Here is a 20,511-nt window from a genome sequence, read left to right on the forward strand (position 1 = left end):
TCAGTCCTTTCTGCCCTCGAAAGAGCTAACAATAAGTCTCCCCACATCATCACGATGATTACAAAAAGTATTGCCAATCACACTTCAAACGGTCATGCACTCGAATTCGTTTGGACCCCTGCCCACGTGGGTATCAAAGCAAATGAAACTGCAGACAGACTGGCTAGCATGGGATACGGGGAAAATATCATTCTCCATTGGATTGCCCCTGAAGACATAATACAAAACCTGAAACAAAAGTACAAACAAAAGAACAGAGATAAAGCTACAACTTCCTGGAACAGATCTAAATACAATACCGGATACAGCCACTTAAATGGTCAAGGAAACAGCAAACACAATTTAACAAAAAATCGATACGAAGATGTCTTGCTATCAAGAGCTCAAACCCGTACCACTCTCACTCAATTCAACCAGCACCGAATCAAACATAGTAACTCCCCTCTGTGCTTAACATGTAATATTCCTGACACAGTAGACCATGCCATTCTAGTCTGCAATAAATATAATAAGGAAAGAGACAGAATTCGTGCCTATATGGGATGTGTCCCCTTGTCCTTTTCTCTTGTTTTCTCGGCCGCTCATGCTTCTCGCCGCTTGATGTCCCTTCTCATTGGTTTGCTCGAGGCTATTGATTCATAATTTTCTTTTCCTTATGGTGTTCTCCCTCCTAGGCTTTCCCCTAGTTGGGGTTAAGCTTTGTTCCTTTTTGCATCTTCCTTGCCCTCTACTCTCAGCCTCTCGTTCTTTATTGTTTTGTCGAATTTTCTGATTATTGAAGCTTGTCCTTCCATTTGTTTCAAGTAGAAACAGGAAAATTTTTAGAGTAATAGAGGTGAAGCCACTGTTTTATTGTGAAGCATATACCTCAAGATAGAGAAGAAGAAGAAGAATAGTCAAGGTGTGTATGAAGGAGTACAGCAAGTGGGGGGAGACAAATCAGCAGAAAAGGATGAGGCAACACTCATTTGATCAGCACATGATAGAAAAGCTTTATGAGCTTTTGGTCTGAAGTTGGCAGTGATATAGTGTTGCCATTGTTGGAGGTTTAATCTTATGCACTTTTCACGGATATTTATCAATTGTCTCTGCCTTCTAATTTTTAAAGGTTCAAGGGCCAGTTTGAATGTTGATGGCAGCAATTGGGGTACAAACAGCTGTCCCGGTAATAAACTTCAGTAGTTATCTAAATTTAAAACCAATTTGCCTTTTACTGACAGTTATCTAACGTTTGTATATTAGCTGAGAGTCACTAAAAATCGTAATTTAATTTTCATATCAACAAAGAAATTTAATTTTGAGCAAAGGTTTTAAACACCACAGAACAATGTTTTCCCTTTTTCAATGAACAGGAGAGCCATGTGCATCAGCTCAAGTCCTCTTACATGGCACTGGACGCAAAGATTCGGGCCAACGGTCGTTGGTCGAACCCGGAATCCGACCCGAAACTGCAGTCTCTTGTCGTCAGCAGGGATACCATCCTACGCTCGCTAATGGAGGCCTGCAGCAAAGAGGACATGTGTCTCTTCGATGTTGCAAGTCATCCAGCGGATGATCAGCAAGGACGGAAGAAGGTAATTAATATTCAAGTTTCATGTGAACACCTTTTTGGTTGCATAGATTCGAAATTTGTAGTATACTATTGTAAGAGTTTGTTAACATTTAAAACACACCATTGTCGTCAAATTACAACTGATGCTCATTAGTTTTAAAACTTGCTGATTTAGAACTTTGTGTTTATAACATTGGTCTTTATCGTCTGATCAAAAATTAGCTTGGCCTTGGATGAACCCATTTATAATTGAGTTGAAAGAGGATAAATTCTTAGATCGGCACAAAGCCAATAATCACAATCGGTAACGCAAACCGGCTTTTCTCATTCCTATTTCAACAAATGGAATTGTTTAAGACTCATGCCATGGTAACTCAACTTATCAGAGCCAGACTATGGCGGCTAAAATAACGTGCAAACTGTGGACTGATTTCTTTTTAATTTTTATCACCAAAAAAAAAAAAAAAAATTTTAAATTGCACAATGTCAACATCCTTGGTTAAATTTAAATTTTAATATCTATGGAGAGCGTTAAGAGTTAAACTACAAGGAATTAATCAAGTAATTAAACCCTTAAGAACGGGCAGCATTTTTTGCTTTTACAATGGGGTTGTTTCCTCCAGTCAAAAGTAGTACTTTTAGTCACTGAAATTAATAGAATAAGCAAAAAACAAAAACATGGACCCAGAAAATTCTTTCATTTTCCCAACAGTTAATTTTTAATTATTTTTTTTAAATGTCCGATTTTCAAACAAGGCGTGGTCTAGATGACGTCACAAATGTTGCAATTTGGCGCATCTTTCCACCGCGATTCCACGTTATGATAATCAAGCAGCGAATCAAAATTACGCTCTACACTTGCTATCCACCATATCGTTGCCAATACATGTGAGTAAAGATGCGAACTAAATATTTTGCACTGTTAATGGAAACACTGAATGGCATTTCATCATTTGTGATGTCATCGACAAGAAATGTAGACAATGATAGAGCACTGATTTAAGCAATTTTTCAAAAATATCAAACTTAAACAAATTATTTAAAAAATGGCCAGATCCTATGTTTTTAAGCATGCTCTTTCAGAAAAAACTAGTATGTTGTGGCCATCACGAAACTTTCTTCTATATTTTTCCTTTTCTGATCCCTCCCCATGCTTGACGAGGAAGCAATATTCCTAACAAAAACAAAATTACACATGCAAAAACTTGTCGACCATCCCAATGTCTGAATTATTGTAAAAGCAAAGCAAAGAGCGAAAATTGAAAGTTATTTCAAAAGCCTTGCTTGAATTAATTACAAATATTTTATTTATTAACAAACATAAGATGGCAACAGTTAAAAATTTTAAATCATTGAGATAATATTTCCGATCATTTCCATACAATTAAAATCACGAGAAATACGCAGACGACAATCGATTACGATTTATCTTTCTTATTGTTGCATTAATAAAGCTATTTTTATTCGCAAAAAAAAAAAAAAAAAAAAAAAAAAAAATCAACACCTCTTGGAACGATTGGAGTCAAAATTGAACCAATGCCTGTTTACGTATGGATTCACATATATTCTAAATTTCAACCAGAACATAGCATTACTTCTTGAGATAGGGCAATGGAAAAAAAGAACGGGCGATTGCGCTACCCCCTTTTTAGCTGTTGACACCAAAATAAAATCAGCTCTTATACCCAGTAAGGGCTACTTGTCAAAAAAATTTTGTTTGATTCCGTTCGTTATTTCTTGAGATACAGCAGTCACAATTGACGACAAAAAACGTTCTATAACTCAACCCCCGTTTGAACTATTGACACCAAAATTGAATCAGCATCTGCTCCTGTTAGGGGCAACATGTGGACCAAATTTTGTTTGATTCCGCCAGTTACTTCCTGAGGAATAGCAAGCACGCGTAACTCAAAAAACATCCCATTGCTACACCCCCCTTGGAGGAATTCGCGCCAAAAACCAATGAGCATAAGTTCACATAGGGGCACATATGTGTACCAAATTTCGTTCAATTTCATGCGGTAGTTTTTGCTGTAGAGCGGCCACAAAAAACTGGTCACACACAGACGTGACACACACACACACACACACACACAGACAGACATTTTCCAAAAATAGTCGAAATGGACTCAGCATACCTCAAAACGTTCGAATCCGTCAAAATTCGAAATTCGAAAATTTGCACGAATCCAATACTTCTAACTAATATTATATATGCGAAAGTTTGTCTGTATGGATGTATGGATGGATGTATGGATGTTTGTTACTCTTTCACGCAAAAACTACTAAACGGATTTTGATGAAACTTTACAATAATATAGCTTATGCATCAGAATAACACATAGGGTAGTTTTCGTCCCGTTATGGGGGGGAAACCCCCTTAAGGGGGCAATAAAACACAATTTTTGTATAAATTCTCTAATATTGGGATGAAAAAATACTTGCACATATTTACATTATATGTCCATCGAAAGCTCTGATTTTTCTGCTGAAGATGGCACCTGTTCGAAATTTCTAAGTAGAATAAAAAAAGAGTTATGAGCTTTTTAGATCCATGTTCGAAGGCTTTCCTCAACTCAATACATTATCTAGTGTATCATCTCAACTCCCTGTCGATAGCGACAATTGTTGTATTGTTGACTTTCTTTGCTTTTCGTGATTGTTCAAGGCTTTTCTCAAGTCAAATCTTAAAGTAAGATTTTTGCACAAGATTGGCAAATAATACATGATTTGGCTGATGATTTTCCATTTAAACGGAACTTTAATGTAATTAATGGTTTTTATTATTATTTATGCTAATTGAACACTTACTCATTATCCAAACAACCAGCAGATCGCCAAAATTTTTGCAGAAAGATTTCCGTAGCTGATGCACTTGGCAGTTTTTTCAACGTTGCTGTTTTTGAAGCCGAAGACTACATCATAATGTTTCTCAGCTTTCACCATGTAAACAAAATATCGCCAATCAAAGAATTTTCAAAAGACTTTTTTTACTGTGTTAAATAATCCAGCAACTATATTAGGCAAATCCATAAACAGCACAAAAACTTCCATTAATTTTCCTTTTTGCACAATTTCAAACAATCACCAAATTTTATTACTTATTTTGGTAACATTTCGGATGAAACTGTTTAGCGTCATTTTATGGTGACCAAAAATATCTCAGCATCTGGCGACGATATCTCTGTAACGAAAGTTAATATCATATCGTTTTACAAAGTAAGGAAAGAATGGGGGAGCATCATCGAAGGTACCTCGAAACGACTTTCGCAAATTCGGTAAAATCGCACCAAGAGCCACAATGATTAAAATTTCCCGAAATAACTAAAGCAAGTATAAGGGGATTACGAGCGCAGCTACTTTTTTTTAATCACTTCGTACTTAATTAGCCATACAGAGAAGGTTTTAGACTCCATGTTAAAAAAAAGTATCAATAGATTAATCTTTTTAAACATGAGAAGATTAATTTCATGTTTTTTAAATTTGTATATGCTTAAATATAGTGCTTTCGTTTCTAAATCAATACTACTTTGTTCTTTATACTTATTGCTATTTTAGTTTTATGGGTAAGGAAGAAACTCGATTTTTAATCACGTCAAAAAGATGTGTTTTAAATTCTTTTACTTAAAACAGAAAACAAAAGCAAGTAACGATTTTTTCTAATAATTATTACTGACCCAGGCAACGCCGGGTATTTTTGCTAGTTCTTCTATATATTAGATATAGAAGAAAGTAAAAATGTTTTTAAAATTTTGAAAATCACCCCATTTTATGTTAACTTTTACATTAGACGGAATCCAAGCTAATTTGTTACGATAACAAGTTCTAAAGGCTGCTGCCTTTTTTTTTTGTCAGAATTTACACTCCGACATCGCATTGAAAAAAGGAATTTATTTTGGAACAAATAGAAGATATAAATTAAAAAAAAAAAAAGAAATATTCAAATTTTTTTACGCAGTAAAAGACGTTTAGGATTTTCTATAATACAGCTTTTGTTAGTGAATGTAGTTTTCAGTGGCGTAGCTACACTTTCTGCCGCCCGGAAGGTTCCTCAATGTGCCGCCCTTTTTGATGAGAAATAGTTGACACATAAAATAGTCAAAAGTATTTTGATAAGGTTTTAATAAACAAGAAAAGAAACTTATTTTTTTCCTTCTTATTTTTCTTGCAGAAGAAAAAAAAAAGTAATTCAGAGCCACACTGAATCATTCCAAAAGTTAAGTCAAAATCCGGAATTTTAAGCAATTTTTAGTAACGCTTATAGAAAAGATGCTTGGAGCTCCCTCCAAATGTTTTTTTTTCCTTGTTTTTAAAATTAAAATTGGTTTTATGCATTCTTTGATGATGTTAGGAGGGTCGGGACTTCTCAAGGAAATTTGGGGGAGGATATTGGGGAAGGTTTGGGGGCGCCCTCCGGAAAACTTTTCAACAAAATTGAAAATCACATAAATGTAGGCTGTATCTAGTAGTGTAAGGTGTCTCCCCTAACTCCAACAAAGACTAGATTTTCCACCCGAAATATTTTCAAACTTGAAATCAATTTTGGTCTATCTTTGATGACGTTACAGAGAATAGGAAACGTTGAGGAGCTCTCTGGAAATTTTTCGATGCCGAAGTTTCAAACACGCAATTGTAGGCTATCTTTGACGGCATAAGTTTCCAAATATTTCCAAAAATGTTGATAAGTCAGATGGTTTTTCCGTCTCCCCTGGAAACTTTTTGAAAATAATGTCCTAAAAACGCGACTTCAGCCGTTGTTTGACGGACAACGTTGAGAGCGTTCGGCGGAGGATTTCATACTCGAAATCTTTTTCGAAACTGTTGTTCATTTTAAGCTCTTCGCTACTGGAAATAAAAAAGGATTTGCTGTCTTCCCTCAGAAATTTCTAAAAACGAAATTTGGAGCCTACTGTTATGACATTAGGTGATTTTGTGCACATCTGGGGTCTTTACCTTAGAATTTTTCTGAATTTTAAGTTTCAAAAATACAACTTTAAGCTATTTATGGAGACATTGGATAAGATTAAGATTTTAAAGTTCGAAGTTGATGCCTTAAATACGCATTTTAGACTATCATAAGTCATTATACAGGAAGGGTCAGAGCTTGACCGCCCTCAGGAATTTGTTGGTATCCACTATAATATTAAAATCTGTTCGCGTCCGTCTGTCCGTCTGTCTGTCTGTCTGTCTGAAGATCGATCTTCTCGAGAACCACTGCGAATCGGGAGTCAAACGAGATACCGATCAATTCGAAATTTTCCAAAGAAAACAATAGGACCAATCTCATAATTGTACGACTTTAATTAGCGGAGATATTAATTATAACGTTAATTAACATAACGCTATTCAGGAATTTTTATTTCTTTCCTGTTGCCATTTTGCATATGGGTAAGCAAATAAAATTCTAATAATTGTGTCAAAAGAGATTTTTTTGGCTGCTGTCCAAATCTTAAAACAACGTTTCCATCTAGAATTTCATTTTTAATTAGTTTAAAATTGGTTGCTCTATTCGGACATTTATCGTCTGTCCTTTCTTATCTTTTCACATTCAACGTTCTTAACTCTTTTCAGCATATGAAAAATGTTTCTTTAGTAATGTTTACTGATTGAAGTGTAAGTTTATCATTCACCGGCCTCATATTTGGGTACATTTAGGATGTGCGACTAATTATTTTTATTTTCTTGGACTTTTTTCCGTCACATGGGTGAGTTTTCGAATTGTAATAAATCTCTTTTTCCTTCCTGTTTCGATTTTTGCAATACAGTTTGTATCGTTAAAAGAACACGTTAAATTAAGATTGTTTGGATTTCTTTAAGTGAAACAGAGTTGAACAAAAAAGATTGTTTTTAAGGATTTTAACTAAAGCTTAATTAGAATCTGATGGCTTGATATTAAATTAATGCTTATTGGTATTTAATAAGTCTTGGTGCTTCAGTTTCACGTAATCAACAAAAAAGTGTGTGTCATTTTATGTAAAAAGCTGATTGTAATTGTACATAAATATTTCAAATATATTCTATCAGATTTAATTCAGTTTAAAGTGAGCACATATTATAGTTGAGAATGCATATATTTTCATCTTTTGTGCTAATTGAAAATACTCATAACTTGTATTATTGATAAATATGATTAACGTTAAAGAGGTTTTTGCCAAAAATATGCTCTACTGGTGTTTTGCAAACCTTGCATTACGCGTAATTATTTACTCCTTAGCGCTTTAGAAACTGATGTCAGAATAATACAAAAACATCAATTGAACAGCTCTTTCATTTTTTAAGTAGCCCGTGCAACGCCGGGCACGCAGGCTAGTTGAAGTTATAAAAACTAAATAATCAATACCAGGCCAAAAAGATGAGATGTAACGGGATGAGGTGGACGTTTATTCCCTTGGAAATGTTTTGAGACCAAATTTGGATGATTCTCTTTTTCACTAATAGAGGTTGAAATGTGAAAGGTTTTTCCTAGACATCATTTTACTAATTAAAAACCTTTCCTTAAAATGAATGACTAAATGAAACTCATTGTATAAAGGAATTAGTTGATCTAGTGCAGTAGTACAAGCAATTATTTTTTAATTGTGAATATTTTTTTTTTAATAAAATGAACCTAGAATTCATTCTGTCTTAGTTAAAATTTTGTAGTCTATAACCAATCAAAGCAATTGTTGAAACAGGTAATGCTATCCTTTTTTTTTCTTTTTTAATACGGTGGTTTCCTCGGAGTTTACTTAAAATCAAGTGGTAGCTTCATCATATAACGAAAGGTTAAGAAATTTATTGTTCCCTTTACAATAGTTAACCTAACCAGTAAAAAAAGAAAAAAAAAACATGATCCTTTGACTTTACCTCAGTCTGCAGATTCAGACGCAGGAAGAGAAAAAACAAACAATAGTGCTGAGATGTCCACAAGAAAAACAAATTTTTTGTATCAGAGTAATTATATTATCATAGTCGTACTAAAACCTGACAATTCGAAGACTTTTTTCTTTTTTGCTTCCAGTAATAGATCAAAAGCATCATTTCCTTGTTGGGAAAAGGTGTTAAATTTTTTTGGATCAAAAGTGTGAAATTGCCGCCCCCAAAAAGTGCCGCCCGGGGCGGACCGCCCCCTCCGCCCCTCCCTAGCTACGCCACTGGTAGTTTTACAGCTAACATACCAGCGTTGGGTCAATGATTTCAAATACGTTAATCAATCGTGTCACTGTTAACGCGAAATATTTGAGTGCTACTTATTTTTGATTAAAACTAGTATGTTGTGGCCATCACGAAACTTTCTTCTATATTTTTCCTTTTTCTGATCCCTCCCCATGCTTGACGAGGAAGCAATATTCCTAACAAAAACAAAATGACACATGCAAAAACTTGACGACCATCCCAATGTCTGAATTATTGTAAAAGCAAAGCAAAGAGCGAAAATTGAAAGTTACTTTAAAAGCCTTACTTGAATTAATTACAAATATTTTATTTATTAAAAAACATAAGATGGCAACAGTTAAAAATTTTAATTCATTGAGATAATATTTCCGATCATTTCCATACAATTAAAATCACGAGAAATACGCAGACGACAATCTATTACGATTTATCTTTCTTATTGTTGCATTAATAAAACTATTTTTATTCGCAAAAAAAAAAAAAAAATCAACACCTCTTGGAGCGATTGGAGTCAAAATTGAACCAAAGCCTGTTTACGTATGGATTCACATATATTCCAAATTTCAAACAGAACGTAGCATTACTTCTTGAGATAGGGCACTCACAATGGAAAAAAAAGAACGGGCGACTGCGCTACCCCCTTTTTAGCTGTTGACACAAAAATAAAATCAGCTCTTATACCCACTAAGGGCTACTTGTCAAAAATTTTTTGTTTGATTCCGTTCGTTATTTCTTGAGATACAGCAGTCACAATTCACGACAAAAAACGTTCTATAACTCAACCCCCGTTTGAGCTATTGACACCAAAATTGAATCAGCACCTGCTCCAGTTAGGGGCAACATATGGACCAAATTTTGTTTGATTCCGCCAGTTACTTCCTGAGGAATAGCAATCACGCATAACTCAAAAAAACGTCCCATTGCTCCACCCCCCTTGGAGGAATTCGCGCCAAAAACCAATGGGCACAAGTTCACATAGGGTCACATATGTGTACCAAATTTCGTTCAATTTCATGCGATAGTTTTTGCTGTAGAGCGGCCACAAAAAACTGGTCACACACAGACGTGACACACACACATACATACACACACACACATACATACACACACACAGACAGACAGACATTTTCCAAAAATAGTCGAAATGGACTCAGCACACCTCAAAACGTTCGAATCCGTCAAAATTCGAAATTCGAAAATTTGCACGAATCCAATACTTTCTTCTATATATTAGATATAGAAGAAAGTAAAAAGAAATTTTTTTTCTTAAGAAAATTGGCTTTCGCAATGGAAATATTGTACAAGATATGTTTTTGATGCTCGTAGGTGTTTAAGTGCAGACATCTATTACTAAAAACGGTCTAGCAAATGACGAGGAAATATTCATGGGACCAATGAAAATAACCAATGAAATGACATAAAAACTAGTAAGCCGTTTTTGTTTATTGGAAACTAGTGGTACCCGCATGGCTTTGCCCGCAGTAGAAAATTAAAAGGTCTTTTGGTTCGCCTGTATATTTACAGATAATGTATGGTGAATTTCTCATCAATTAGCTTGCCCATGTTACGGTTCCACGTTATAATCATTTGGTAATTTAGTCGCACACGTTATGATAATTTGCTCGGTAAAATGTTCTTAAAATTGACTTTTCAACAAAAATTGGAATAGAAAAAGAACAAAATCGAATTTTGGAAAAATCGCTTCGAGGTACACACCCCCATGCTACAAACTAATTTTGTGCCGAATTTCATGAAAATCAGCCGAACGGTCTAGGCGCTATGCGTGTCACAGACATCCAGACGGATAGACTTTCAGCTTTATTATCAGTTACTAGTGGCACCCGCACGGCTTCGCCCGTAATAGAAAAATTAAAGGTCTTTTGGTTTGCCTGTATATTTACAAATAATGTATGGTGAATTTTCTCGCCAATTTGCTTGTACCGACGTTACAGTTCCACGTTATGATAATTTCGTATCTCGCCAATTGGCTTGTGCCCATGTTACGGTTCCACGTTATGATAATTTCGTAATTTATGATAGTTTTTTCCTTAAAATTGGAATAAAAAAAGAACCACATCGAATTTTCGAAAAATCGCTTCGAGGTGCACACCCACATGCTACAAACTAACTTTGTGCCAAATTTCATGAAAATCGGCCGAACGGTCTAGGCGCTATGCGCGTCACAGATATCCAGACATCCAGACAGAGAGACTCTCAGCTTTATTATTAGTAACTAGTGGTACCCGCACGGCTTTGCCCGTATTAGGAAATTAAAAGGTCTTTTGGTTCGCCTGTATATTTACAAATAATGGATGATGAATTTCTCGCCAATTTGCTACGTTAAATGACTCGCCCATGTTGCTTTTCCACGTTATGATAATTTGCTAGGTAAAATGTTCTTAAAATTGGAATATTAAAAGAACAAAATCGAGTTTTCAAAAAATCGCGTCGAGGTGCACACCCCCATGCAACAAACTAACTTTGTGCCAAATTTCATGAAAATCGGATGAACGGTCTAGGCGCTATGCGCGTCACAGAGATCCAAACATCCTCCGGACAGAGCGACTTTCAGCTCTATTATTAGTAACTAGTGATACCCGCACGGCTTCGCCCGCAATAGAAAAATCAAAAGGTCTTTTGGTTCGCCTGTATATTTACAAATAATGTATAGTGAATTTTCTCGCCAGTTGGCTTGTACCGACATTACGGTTCCACGTTATGATAATTTCGTATCTCGCCAATTGGCCTGTGCCCATGTTACGGTTCCACGTTACGATAATTTCGTAATTTATGATAGTTTTTTTCTTAAAATTGGAATAAAAAAAGAACCACATCGAATTTTCGAAAAATCGCTTCGAGGTGCACACCCCCATGCTACATACTAACTTTGTGCCAAATTTCATGAAAATCGGTCGAACGGTTTAAGCGCTATGCGCGTCACAGACATCCTACGGACATCCTACAGACATCCTACAGACATCCTACAGACATCCTCCGGACAGAGAGACTTTCTGCTTTATTATTAGTAAAGAAGAAGATTATAGTGTTTTTATGTTTCAACCAAGTATTTCAAACTTTGATCATTTATATTTTGCTTTTGCATGTTGAAATGAACTATAAATAACATTTATATTAGCTCTGATGAAATTGTTAAGAACAATGTTTATTCGAAGACAGATATAAAAACGATTAAACTTACGAGTTGTTTTTGAAACGACTATTAGTAAAGCTTGACCACGGAGAGGTGGCGGCTGTACTGGAAGCTGAAACATCATTTGTATCATTTGTAATAAGTTGTTTGATATTGTTTTGTAATAGATAGGATAAGCGAGGGCTTACCTCTTACTGCTCTGCGCGTTCTTACTGATTCTACCTATTACAAATATTTCAAGTGATGTGTCCACCTCCAATTCATCAGTCAAGCTATATTGGGACTTGATTCACTAACTTACTTAAACGAATTGATCTCATTGTCGATAATGTTTGTCCCAAAATTAGGTTTATTTGCTTTACATATTTCCTAATTTTAAACTTTCATGAACAATTAAATATATAACCTGTGCAAATATGCAATGTTAGACACTGTATTGGAATTTATTTATCATTTTTTTAAGTAAAATCCCCCTAGTAACGAATATTCTTGCACTGGTAGCGGGACCTATTACAAGAAATTTTGTAGACACTTTTATTAGTGATTCTAAGGACTAAAATGTATTAGCTATATTCTTTCTAATTTATTTTTGTCTTAATAAACAATATAGACTAACTCTTCTCAGGCAGGAAAAACCTTGAAGTCTGCCTCTGGTAGACCTATTGGAAATAAGCTGAGTTCCCTGACTGCCGGACAACGTGGACCATTACTACTTCAAGACTTCACGTACATCGAAGAAATTTCTCATTTCGACAGGTAAAATATTTGGTGGACCATCTTTCAATAGGTATTTTATTAAACTGGTTTGATTTGAACCTGATTTTAAAATGATTTATGTAATTAGTGGTTAAGGAGATGTATTTACAAATCAAAGCAGTTCTTTCCGGTGATTTTATATTTTTTCAAATTCGAGCTAAATAATGTGTAGAGAAAGGGAGAGAAAAAAGAGGACTGTAGCTGTAGTTAAAAATATTAGTACATTCTGCCTGTGATTTCATGATGTATGTTTCCCAGCCATTGAGATTAATTCGCATCTTGAATCGTTTTAAAGCAGTGATTTCTCACGCACTAAACATTGACATCATTAAGCGTCATGTGATCAATTGCCTGAGTTAATCGGTCATCGTTTTTGAATGTGGCTTTTTTTAAACCTGTAGCTACAAGAGTAAATTTTTCTTCATAATAGCACTGGTCTAAGGACTTTTGGTAAGCTAACAGCAAGGGCTGATTCAGGGAAGGGTCGAAGGGTCAGATCCCCCCCCCCGTGACAAGGGTTTTGTCATGATTGTTATCCAACTTCAAATTTTTGATCCGAAAAAAATGTACCCTCTAAAAACAACAATTTTAAAAATAACGAAAAAGTACTCAAATTTGAACATATCGCAGAATCAAAATGGCTCCGACTATGTGGTATTTAAATTTGAAACATTCAAATACTCATAAAATCCTTAAGTCAACATGTGCTCATTTTTGAATGTGTAATAATTTGAAAAATGAGTGTTAATCGAGTTACGGACTCATTTTTGAGTACGAAATAATTCAGCACACTATTTGAAAACATGGGTACTCAGATTTGAAACAAAAGATTTAAAAAAAACTTGAAAGCATGAATATACTCATTTTTGAAAACTTCACTTTTCTCAGTGTACATGGAATTTATGTTAACGTTTTGTTCCGTTCTGCAAGGTATTTCTTCTCAGCGCATCATGTAATTCAAAAGATATGACTAGGTTCGTTTGCTGGGCTATTGCTATTTCTAGTTTATTGTTTATTTTTAAAAGAATAATCACTAATGAGCTAAACTTTTTTTCAGAGCACTTCAAATCACATGCTGTATGTGCAATAAAACGTGCATGTAAATGTATCCAACCATTTTATAATTGTAAACTAAAATTAAATTTAGAGAATATGCTCCATAGCACAGTTTGCGCCATTAAAAAATTTAGGAGGGGGGGGGGGTCGTTTAAAAATGTTTTGATCTCATTAGTAAGGTGTCAGAAGCATGTGATTGGGTCATCCTCCGTGGGGGAAAGGGCACCCCTGCTTAACTGATACTTTTAAATATAGGAGGCATAACACGATGGCAACTGAAACTTTACCCCCCTTGCAAACATTTCTGGATCCGCCTCTGGCAACAGTGGTCTACATAAATTATGTATCCGCACAAATGCAATAATGTCAGTAAATTCTATCAGTAAGATGAAATTTATTTCAAAGAAATAAATGAGGATTTCACTTATTTTTTCATTTATTTTATACTTCAGAGAACGAATTCCAGACAGAGTTGTTCATGCCAAAGGAAATGGGGCTTTCGGTTACTTTGAAGTCACCGACGATGTTACGCAGTACACAAAAGCAAAGTTATTCTGTGAAGTCGGGAAGCGAACCCCAATTGCTGTTCGATTTTCTCTGGCCGGTAAGTTGCATTGAGACACTTTTCGATTGATGCAGACAATCCGATGGTTGTCCGAAAAAAGTGCTAATTTTAAAAATAAATAAATCAGTTTTACTTGAAAAAGCATTTTAAAAATTATTAATTCCTCTATACAGTTACCTTACCACCATTGTTCAGATTGTTTTTGTAACGGGAGAGTAACTTTTCTATGCCGTCTTCAGAAAAACAAAACAAAATAAAATAATAGTTTAAAAAACTAAAAAAAAAAAAAAACACGCTTTAGTAGCAAATTGAACGAAAAAGTTAAAAATAATCTTTGTATGACAAGTATATAAAGTAATTGACCAAACACGTAATTTTACTGTAACAGAAAAAATCTTGGGGGTTTCTTATCAGTTGTTTTAAATTTCTTCCACTTGTGTGTGTTATAGATGCAAAAATGTAAATAGGCAGCTTTTTTATACGCTTTTTTTATTACAGTAAAATTAAGTGTTTGGTCAATTACTTTATATACTTGTCATCCAAGGATTATTTTTAACTTTTTAGTTCATTTTGCTACTAATGCGTGTTTTTTTAGTTTTTAAACCATTAATTTATTTTTTACTTTTTAGTTCATTTTGCTACAAAAGCGTGTATTTTTTAGTTTTTTAAACTATTATTTTATTAATTTCTGAAAAACATGAAGTTCTGATTACTGTTTTTTTTCCAAATAAGATTTAGATACTAAATATTGCTAAGACCTGTAACTCTTAAGTGAAATCTTTGTGCGTGTGTTCGATTTTTATAATGGAATGTATCTTAGTATTCTGTTGCATTATTTGCATCAGACATTTTGAATGCTTTCCGGTAAATTCATGTGCAAACATTGTTACACTCCGCAGCTCTGATTTGTACGTTGCAAGTAATTCTAATAAGCCATTGGCTATTTGTCCAAAGGAAAGTTGGACCCACAAACATACAAGTTAAGGTAATAGAAGCGAGTTAATTAGAAAAAACTAATAACTTATCGTTAATAAATTAATTTGATTATAGAATTTTACATTGTCATCAGGTCTCAGGTTGCATTCCAAATTTTAAAAGAATCCAATCACAAAAAGTGGTCAAAAATTGAGTTGCAGGATTATAAATTTAATTTCGGTGTAGAAGGGGATTAGAACGCACGCCCAACGATTCCCGGAGGTGGACGTCAGCGAAGACCCGTGCCTTAGACCGCTCGGCTACGAACACTCATAAAGTGGTGGAATGTACTAACAGTAATAAGCCACTAGTTCTTAGTCCAAAGGAGAGTTACTCACAAACATACAAGTGAAGCTAATAAAAGCGTGTTATAAACGAGCTGATGTGTGCATCACATGACTTCCCTTTACTCCAATTTAATGATAATAGTGCCTTGGAGTAAGCAAAGAAACACTTTAAATATTTTCACCCCAAGTTTGTTGCAAACAGAAGCAAAAAAATGTTTTATGCAAATAATTTTTCCTAATATTGGCAATTTTAATGTAATTCAATGGTTAAATCTTTCTAAGCAGGGCCGTAACCAGACTTTTGTTTCGAAGGGGGTTTTACCAATCACATTTTTTGTAACAATTATATGGTCTATCAAATTTGGTTTCATGTGCATTCTATTGATTTTTTTTATAATAGATTATCTCAATGGAGGGAGGGGATGTTCTTACAAAACGCCATATTGTTACATAATGAATGAATTTCTCAATAACTACCATAAACACACAATGAGTTTGTACAATTTTTCAGTCATACAAATTTCATTTCACGAATAAAATTGAAATAATAATAATAACAACAATAATATTTTTGTCACCTAAATAGAAATAAATAAATGAAATAAATAAAAAATGGAAAGCATTTCTTTGGATGAAAAATTTCGGAGGGGGTTTGAAGCCTATAAATCACTCCCTTGCATACGGCCCTGTTTCTAAGTATCACCAATGGAGGTCAAATTGAAAACAGATTTAAAAGAAAACAACTCCCCCCCCCCATTTGTCGCTAAGTTGGCGATCAAAAGCTTGGCGATATATCGCCAAGTGTTTGCGAAATTATAACACCACTGTAGTTTGCACTGAAATTAACAATGATTTTCCCCAAAAAAGTTGTAAAAGATCCCGTTTGGAACATCCGAATGCAATTAAAAGGGGAGGTGCACACTTAGACCCCACTGGGAGTTTACGCACCAAATTTCAACTTTCTTGGACATACCGTTTTTGAGTTATACGAAATACATACGCACATATACAAATGCGCACACACGCACATACATACGGACGTCACGAGAAAACTCGTTTTAGTTAACTCTGGGATCGTCAAAACGGATATTTCGGGTGTCCATACGTTCTTAGGCATATATCCACGTGTAGCCGGGTTAAAAAAAAAAAAAAAAAAAAAACCCTCAGTATTAATTCGGGGGCCAGCAAAATGGAAATTTAGGGCAATTTTTGAGTGAAAAGTTTTTTGTGAATACAAGTCTTCCTTTACTATGTAAAAGGAAGTAAAAAGGCTCCAAGGGAGGAGAGCCACTGTTAAATACCGTCTTTTGCAACGTCACCACTATCAAAATTAGTTTCTGATGCTTCCAATATCACGTTTCAAGCTCAAGAAAAAGTGGAAATCGGATATTTTGAGATCAGGGCTCTAAGGTGGGTGATCGAACTGCTTCCAACCGAATTTCTGAATATGGGTTTGAAGGACACCAGCAAATCTCCTCTTTGACTACCACTTGTTGTTGAACTTCATCCGTGATTTTGGTGGAAGGTGCTTTGACATCAATGACGAATAATGCCATAAGGAGCGTAACATCATATCATGAAAGTATCTACGTCAGCAATTCTTTGTACATTTATAAACTACTTAGTGGACATAGTTTCATATTTAGAGCGGGACATCCGTGACTCTGAAATTTCATTTCACTTCCGGAGGTCGTGAGTTCAATTCACACTAGTGCCCTGGGTGACATTTCCTCTTTTATCTTCCTTGTGTTGTCTTATCGGTAAGTACATAAAAAAGATCACCCTGTCTAGCTAATGTCACCCAATGTTTTTACTCACTATGGACAAGACAACAACATATTTAGGGCGTAATAATGTGTACAACATTAAAATGTTTGCCAATGAATACTTAAATTGCCACATGAAATTTTGTAGCAATTTTTTCAGATAGCAACAAAACGGAATTTCTTGTCTGAATCGAGACTTCTATTTTCAACAGGTGCAGACGTGGGTGCGGCAGATACAACTCGAGACATCCGTGGATTCGCCATCAAATTTTACACAGAAGAAGGAAACTGGGATTTAGTCGGAATACATCTTCCAGTTTTTCCCATTCGAGACCCGATTAACTTTCCAAGCTTTGTTCACACACAGAAGAGAAATCCAGTGACCAATCTAAGGGTAACATACATACGAATCTATTTTTTGCTGTTGTTTAAAATTTTAAATGTGATAAAAAAAAAGAAACGATTTTCCGATTACTACAGTAATGTGTTATTATTTGACAAAAGTGGTAACATGAACTGCATCTTCATTGTATGCAACATAGAAATCGGTTATTAAGGTAAAAGAGTAGAGTGTGGTCAAGTAGCGAGGGAAGCTCTGTATTTGGCTTTTTTTAAAAACTATGCCGGAGTCGGAAGCATATGAACAACATTTACTCAGCTAGAGAGACATCATAATAGTTTTGAGACTCCTGATTGGCCAACCGAAGCAAATACGTCGGCCATGTTTTTTCCTCCATCCATTGCATGTGAACAAATTTTGTTCCTCGGAAGTTCTGAATTTACATTTGAATGTTTTTAGTCCCCCCCCCCCCGCCTTCCTTCGAATAATGTCTAGAAGGTGTTGCTATGAAATGAAACAATAATTAGAGAATGCCAAAAAAAAAAAAAAAAAATCTACGAAGGAGATGTGACGTTTTAAAGTGGTAGCCAATCAGTAGTATCCAAATTTTTACATAATTTCTAGTAAAGTAGCATCACGGTGACATTAAATTGCCTCGGTTTCATTCAATTTGCAACAAGCATCATTGTGGAAAGGGCCCTCAGCAGAAAAATGGAGAGTTCAGCTGCTATATGGGCTATCTAAAGTCGAGATATATCCCCCCCCCCCCCCCCGATGTAATATTTATAATTTACTTCAAGTAAACAAGATATGTGATGCAGCATGAAGGAAAAGAAAGAAAATATGCTTATGATGCATTATGAGTTAAAGGGTTGCAAGTCAAAAAAAAAAAAAAAAGATTAAACTTCATGTACATAATAAATTCTAAAAAAAATACTACGATATATAAAACAAAAGAACTCCAATCATCCGAACTTTGACTATTCGAATCGCTTTTAGATTTTCAAAAAAAAAAAAAAAAAGAACGTAGCGTAAAATAATGATTCTGTGTATAATGCGGTATAATGTAGCTCCAATAAGTTGAGCTGCAGCGTTAGGCGCTCAGTTGAGTAGGGAATAACCGCCTTTAGAGAAAAAATTCAACTATCCGAATTTTTGGTGATTCGAATGTGGTCTAGTCCCAATTGGTTCGGATTCGGATAGTTGGAGTTCTACTGTATTGATATAATGCTTTTAAATTATTTGTCACTAATAAATAAATACTTGAGAGCTTTTATACTTTTAAATAAGTTTTATGTATACGAAAAATAAAGCTGATATCCTTTTTAGCCAGTGAAATGTATACTATTATTATTTTGCCAGAGTTATAAATCGTTCTACAACAAATCAAAACCTACAGTTTATCTGAGCATTGTTGGCGCTCGTGTTTTGACGATTCCACTTAAAAACTTGTTGCAAATTGAATGAAACCGAGGCAATTTAATGTCACCGTGATGCTACTTTACTAGAAATTATGTAAAAATTTGGATACTACTGATTGGCTACCACTTAAAAACAAGAGAAGCAAAGGTTGCTGTAATCAATCGTTGGTGAAATAAGTTTTTTTAGTGAAACGTTGTTGTTTGCTCAAATAAGAAATAAATTTCATCGCAAAACTCACTCCAAACTCCCTGATAAGGAGCACATCGCGCAAGCCTGGATTTGCTTATCACGTCTACCATCCTCCCATTACTTTCTAATTCGATGGTTCTGACACTTCCACTGAGTGTCAACAAAACTGATCGGAACTTTACAATTATTCATTTATCAATTAGCACGATTTTCGTACGATTTGCTTCAATTTTAATGTCGTTTTAGACTCTGTTATATGAGGATTTGAATCCCCGATTGGTGATTCGGATGCGCTTTCATCCACGTGACAGCTTGAAAGCGGTTGGAGAAAAAGTTTATCATGTGCGAGAATCGCAATAAAGAAGAGATAAAATAGAGGGAGTGAAGACTTTCATTCGTGAATAAAAAACCCCAAGTCACGTGATAAATTTTAAAGAAAAGCATTGGAAGAAATCAGGTTTCCTTCGCTAGTTTCACGCAAAGCGCGTCAACCATTCATCGTTGTTGAGTCACCTGACTTGAGATCTTTGCCAAAGCTTTTGTTTAGCCAATGATTGGACTAACTCCTTCCATTTACTAATTCCTGCTTTAAGGTTCTGTCACTTCCATTGAGTGCCAACAAAACTGATCGGTACTTTACAGTTATTCACCTATCAATAATCAGCATGATTCTCGTACGATTTGCATCAATTTCGATGTCATTTTAAACTCTGCTGGTGTACCCACCTGGGGGGGGGGGGGGGATCATGGCGCAGACTGCGCCAATAAAATTTTTAGGGGGGGGGGGTGTTTTGAGGAGTTTTGGGGCTCTTCGCAATATTTAGGGGAGGGGGTGCGCTCTTGCTCTTAGGAGTGGTAGGCACCCCTGCACTCTGTGGATTTGAATTCATCTGAAGATTTGAATTTCCGATTGGTGATTCGAATGCGCTTTCATCCACGTGACTGGTCGAAAATGGTAGGAGACAAAGTTCGTCATGTGCGAGAACCGCTCTGAATATGACACAATTGAAATTAATTATTAGTTAAAAAGTAATAACACACTAGTAAAAAGGTTTTCTTTCCAGGATCTGAATATGTTTTGGGACTTTTTTGCATTGAGGCCCGAAAGTACACATCTGGTACTCTATTTATTTTCTGACGAAGGAATCCCAGAGTCATATCGGAACATCGATGGCTTTGGCGTCAATACCTTCAAGTTAGTCAACGAATCAGGCGACGTTTTTTATTGCAAATTTTCTTATTTTGTAAGTACCACGACATTTCAGACAACAATAGAAAACTTGTAAAAGCTATGTTG

General features: G+C 35.2%; 1 protein-coding gene across 1 annotated transcript in view; it reads left to right on the forward strand.

The window, feature by feature from the left end:
* The first annotated feature begins 1,385 nt into the window (after positions 1 to 1,385).
* The window catches only part of LOC129226773 (catalase-like), a 37,038-nt gene continuing 17,912 nt past the window's right edge, over positions 1,386 to 20,511 (forward strand). Inside the window, exons 1-6 of the mRNA XM_054861403.1 lie at positions 1,386 to 1,574; positions 12,469 to 12,614; positions 14,123 to 14,274; positions 17,476 to 17,657; positions 18,933 to 18,935; positions 20,279 to 20,458. Coding sequence (XP_054717378.1) covers positions 1,386 to 1,574; positions 12,469 to 12,614; positions 14,123 to 14,274; positions 17,476 to 17,657; positions 18,933 to 18,935; positions 20,279 to 20,458 — 852 coding nt within the window. The remainder of the gene's footprint in view (positions 1,575 to 12,468; positions 12,615 to 14,122; positions 14,275 to 17,475; positions 17,658 to 18,932; positions 18,936 to 20,278; positions 20,459 to 20,511) is intronic.

This window comes from Uloborus diversus, chromosome 7, assembly GCF_026930045.1.
Source record: "Uloborus diversus isolate 005 chromosome 7, Udiv.v.3.1, whole genome shotgun sequence".
In the NCBI taxonomy this organism is placed as follows: Eukaryota; Metazoa; Arthropoda; class Arachnida; order Araneae; family Uloboridae; genus Uloborus; species Uloborus diversus.